Raw genomic sequence first — 4,938 nt, forward strand, 5'->3', positions numbered from 1 at the left:
ATAAAAAAAAAAAAAAAAAAAAAAAAACTGTAGCTATTTGTTTTAAATATATATTGATGTTTGCCATATTCTGTAGTTTTTCCTAATTACTAAGGTTAGAAAGCTTAGTTTAATGTGAGCACCGCGTTAAAATTAGTTTTTATCCACTAATTATTGTATTGTATTTATCGAACTATATTCATTTGGACAAAATCCAAAATTGTCTACTTATTATTCATAAACCATAGCCCTACTAAATAACCCATTTTAGACAATTAGCAACACCTTGGATTTTACTACGACTATTTTTAATAACAACAAAACTCGTCCTTACATTATAAGGTCATAATTAATGATACTTTGACTCAAAAATTTTTATTAAAGGAGCAACTACACATAAATCAAAAACCATTATATTGAAGGACAAAAATTAATAATCACCCCCAAAATAGAAGTAATTCATGCAAAAACTAAAAGCCACCATCAAAAGAGCCTAAATAACCCTTATTTAATTTCAACCACAAATTTCAGATTTTGAACAATTCAAAGTTGTAAATTTCTTTGGACTTTCGTGATATTTTCGTCGACCTTATAATACTCCCTTTGTTTCATCTTATTTCATAACATTTAGTTCTTTACTAGTTTCGTAGTTTAAACTGAAAATTCAATTTCACGGTACGAGAAGGGGGATATGGAGACCTTCGAGTTCGAGTCCTTTGTGAAAGAATTGAAGTCCATGGTAGCCAATTCTCTTGCGGCAGCCGGCATTCCCATATCAGATTCAAACATGGTGTTGCGACTTCTGGCTCTCTGTGAAAAGAGTGGATACTCGTCCTTCAAGCAAACAATATCATCAAAGTGTCCTCTCCCCACTTTTGAAGAGGTTTGTTACATGTTGTACAGGTACACGAAGGTACGAGAGGCGAATTGAAGATTTAAACTGCTATTGTTTATTGTAATTTTAATGAATTTTTATACATTCATTAAAATGAGCTATGAAATCCCTTCAAAATTATGTTTTTATGAACTAATTTTGTTACCCCTAATTACAGGATCCGGCCGTGAGGCCAGTTAGAACTGATCCTCGTGGTATTGATGATGCAGCACCATCGTCTCATTATCGTACCGCAAGGAATATCGGTGCTGCGATTGAAGGAATTAATAGGTTTGGTGATGTGGTAGACACAACAGGTAAAATGGGTGATTTAATAGATGGAGCAGGTCAATTGAGTGTTTCCGTTGCCGCGGCAGTGGGCTCTGTGGCTTCTACGGTAGGTGCACTTGGTCATTTGGGGATTGCAATTAAGGCAGTGGGCCTTGTGACTTTGGCTGGATGTAAAATTTGGCAGGGGCTCTCACGCCGCAAGTAATTTAGTAATTACATTACTGAAAAGCTTAAATGCAAGTGAACTCTAGTACTAGTATAAGCAGGGGCACTAAGATAAATAAAGATAAAGATACAAATGTTTATCGTATTGTATTGTATTGTATTATATTATATTATATTATATTATATTATGTTGTATTGTATTGTATTGTATGGTATTGTATTGTATTGTTTTAATGAATATAATGTTTGGATAGATTGTATTGTTCTCCGTTGTTACATAATGTCACACATTCATTATTTAAATGATAAACCTAACAAGAAAAGTAGGGTACGGGGTAGAGCTACTATGAAAATGTAGGATAAAAAATGAAATATGATTATTAAATAATAAATAAAGACAAAATGAGAAGAAAATATTAAGAAAACAACGCGATCACACGAAATTGATTGTTACATAAAATGGGCCTTTTCATCGTTACCTAATGATGGATTTAAACACTACGATACAATAGAATTTATTAAATGCATATCTAAACTACAAAAAAGCTTAATTACTTCTTCGAACATTGATTTTTGACACTACTTACCCCCTAAATTATAACAAATCTTAATTATCCCCTTAAATATGAATTTTTGAAACTATTTATCCCTAATATGCCACACGGCACAAAAAACTTACTTCATCCCAATTTATGTAACTCACAATCCTTTTTAGTCAATTCCTCTTCTATTCAATCATAAAATAATTTTGAATCAGATCTGAATAGATGAAGAATTGTGTGTTTCTTTTTTTAATTGGGTCAGGTCTGGATGCGTAAAAAATGGATGAGATAATATTTTTAAGCCAAATGACATTTTGGAAATTTAAAAACCAGCCTTAAGATATTTTTCTTAATTCAGTCTATTAATGTAGAAAATAAATATGCATCATTTGTTAGACGATGAAAAAATATATATAAACCCCATTTGTTAGACATTAAGGATATATATGCACTATATTTTTAACGAAAATATATCGATCCTAAATCATAAAATTGATAAGTATATTTACCCCTTTTATCTTATTTTATATTTCATACTTGTCAATTATTAAATTTAACCTGAGACCAAATTTAAACATTAAAGAAAGACTTTCATAAACTTTATATATTTAAAAAATACTTCCCCTTATTACCCCATCCACAATACCAATTAGAACAATAGGCAGAGAAAGTTCACTCAAAAGTACTGAGAACCAAAAAATATGAGTGTTCCATCAGAGAAAACTGCTACTTGTTCTTCAAATTCAAAAGATGAAACGATAATTATAGCTCAACAACTGAAAATGCAATTTCACGGCACCAGAAAAGGGGATCTCGAAACCATAGATTCATATGTCAAAAAGTTGAAATCCACAGCTAATTCTCTAACAGCAATCGGCAATCCAATTTCAGATCCAGATTTGGTTTTGCAACTTCTTGCTGGTTTGCCTCCTTCTCAATACTTGCTCCTCAAAAACACAATCTCCTCACAGTTACCTCTCCCAAATTTCTCAGAGGCTTGTTCCATGCTTTACGAATACGAGAAAACAACATCAACTCCGCCTCCTGATGTAACTGGTGAAAATAATAATAATAGTAATACTGGTAAGAGTACTGTGGAGATGATCCATGATATAGCAAGTACAGTAACAACTGTAGCTTCAATAGCACGCGAATTTTGGAATGCGGTTGCACCCTGGTCTGGTAGTCGTTCTTCAGGAACACCAACAAAGGCGACTCCAGGTCCGGGAAATAAAAAAAATGGATCTACCGGAGGAAGAGGAAGAGGAAGGGGAAACAATAACAGAGGCAGAGGCGGAGGCAGAGGCAGAGGAGGCACTTCTTCTCGCAATTCTGCTGGAAAATAGTATTATAGTACGTAAACGTCTTCTTTAACTTGATCTCAATTGTTATCAATGTCCTACGAATTCATGTCATACTACCAATGAGTGTATTTCACGCGAATTATATATATCTACTTATTTAACTTTATATAAATTTAAGTTAATTGAAGTCAAGTTAAAAAATGTGTTTACGCATTATATCTATTGTAGTATATTAGCTTGAAGTTGTTTAATCGACAAAAGTATATTCAGTGAAATTTCATAAACTTTAAACTTTGAATCCGAGCATATCTAGGTACATATATCTTTAGCTGTTGAAGTTCGATCTATACAAACTTGCATTTGTTTACTTAATTAGACTTCAAATATTGATATATTTTAGGACTATTTTTAATTGATATAATAATATATTTATCATCTAAATCATGATTAGAAATATATTTTAATTAATTAAATCTTAGTCATTATATCTAACTTATGTCATATGTCATTAATCAAAGCTAGAACTTGAGAAAAATAGAGACGAGGAAATGGAGAGGAGCCGAATCCATTTATCAAATATTGTAAAGCTTGCTGTAAGAGTCTTTAGCAGTTGGGTCCATGTAAATATGGTTTTCGTAGACCAAAGTTGACAAATAGTAGGGGCAAAAATGCCTACAAATCCTAAAATAAATGCAACAAAGGACGAATGAAAATAATTAAGACAGAAAAAAAAATCAAGATAATTGAGATGGTTCAAAAAAATTCAACTTAAATTACATGCAATAAATAAATAAATAAATATAATATAAAGTTCTTGATCTGAATCATCCACATCCTGATGCTGAAAGACTATGTTTCTTAGCACCAAAGTAATCAAAGGAATAATTAGGAAAAGCACTAATCCAACAGAAAAGTTAATGGGGTAATCCACTAGCTTTTGCTAGATAGAATTGTACTAAACCTTGACCTTAATAGAAAAACAAATAGATATAGGGTGTGTTCAGTATGATTATGTTTTATTGATTAATTTATTTTAAAATTAGATTTACATGTAATATTTCACATTGATTATGTCCTTCAGATCTTTTAATCTACCTCATTTTACATCCACCCATTGTAGCCCCCATCCCAATCATTTCATACCCCGCATCTTTTATGCTACTAATATTTATCTAAATTCTATATAAATAATTTTAAACTACTATTTTTTTACATGTATATCAAACATAAGTTAAATAAATTACTTTCTTAAAGAGAGTGTCTTCTTTCATACCAAACACGACCTAGCAACTTTTTTGCTTTGGGAAGTTGTACGGAACCAATAATGTGTAAGGCAGTTTGGGTCCCATCGCGAATTAATAAATATTTTATTATATGCAACACTGTATTGTTACTAAACTATAGGACTTGCGTGAAATTTGTGTTCCAATATGAAAAGTAGATCAAGGAAAAAGACAAAAATATGTCTATTTCATTATAGCTTTTCATATTCCCTCAGACTGTATCAATCAAGATGACTTACTTCACGAGTAAGCTAATTCAGATATGTATTATTTTCCTTTTTCAAGAAATTTAAGAAATAAATAAATACTTTGATATTCTGAACAGTACATTTCTTGACTTCACCCACCAATAAAGTGGTTAAATAAAAAGTAACCAATAATGTTGTTTCATCGTACTACTTTAAAATCTTTTTATCGTAAAGTATAAAATATACTAATAAAATGTTGCTATCCAGTCCCTCATTTTCTCCTTTTAAGCTTTAGGTACTTTGAATAACATT

The 4,938-nt window shown here is 31.2% G+C and overlaps 2 protein-coding genes across 2 annotated transcripts; both read left to right on the forward strand.

The window, feature by feature from the left end:
* The first annotated feature begins 425 nt into the window (after positions 1-425).
* LOC102603835 (uncharacterized) lies at positions 426-1,454 on the forward strand. Its single transcript, XM_006366186.2, has 2 exons — positions 426-892; positions 1,032-1,454. Exons 1-2 carry the CDS (start codon positions 671-673, stop codon positions 1,347-1,349), a joined length of 540 nt encoding a protein of 179 aa, XP_006366248.1. The 5' UTR covers positions 426-670; the 3' UTR covers positions 1,350-1,454.
* Positions 1,455-2,552: 1,098 nt separating this feature from the next.
* On the forward strand, positions 2,553-3,197 carry LOC107058734 (uncharacterized). Its single transcript, XM_015304797.1, has one exon. The coding sequence runs from the start codon at positions 2,553-2,555 to the stop codon at positions 3,195-3,197; it is 645 nt and encodes a 214-aa protein (XP_015160283.1).
* Positions 3,198-4,938: the final 1,741 nt, after the last annotated feature.

This window comes from Solanum tuberosum, unplaced genomic scaffold, assembly GCF_000226075.1.
Source record: "Solanum tuberosum cultivar DM 1-3 516 R44 unplaced genomic scaffold, SolTub_3.0 scf00622, whole genome shotgun sequence".
Lineage (NCBI taxonomy): Eukaryota > Viridiplantae > Streptophyta > Magnoliopsida > Solanales > Solanaceae > Solanum > Solanum tuberosum.

Excerpts from the sequence above, each read along its gene's own strand:
- LOC102603835 (XM_006366186.2), top strand. The coding sequence starts at position 671 with ATGGAGACCTTCGAGTTCGAGTCCTTTGTGAAAGAATTGAAGTCCATG. Across the intron at positions 893-1,031 it reads TGTTGTACAGGTACACGAAG|GATCCGGCCGTGAGGCCAGT; the intron begins GTACGAGAGGCG and ends CCCTAATTACAG.
- LOC107058734 (XM_015304797.1), top strand. The coding sequence starts at position 2,553 with ATGAGTGTTCCATCAGAGAAAACTGCTACTTGTTCTTCAAATTCAAAA.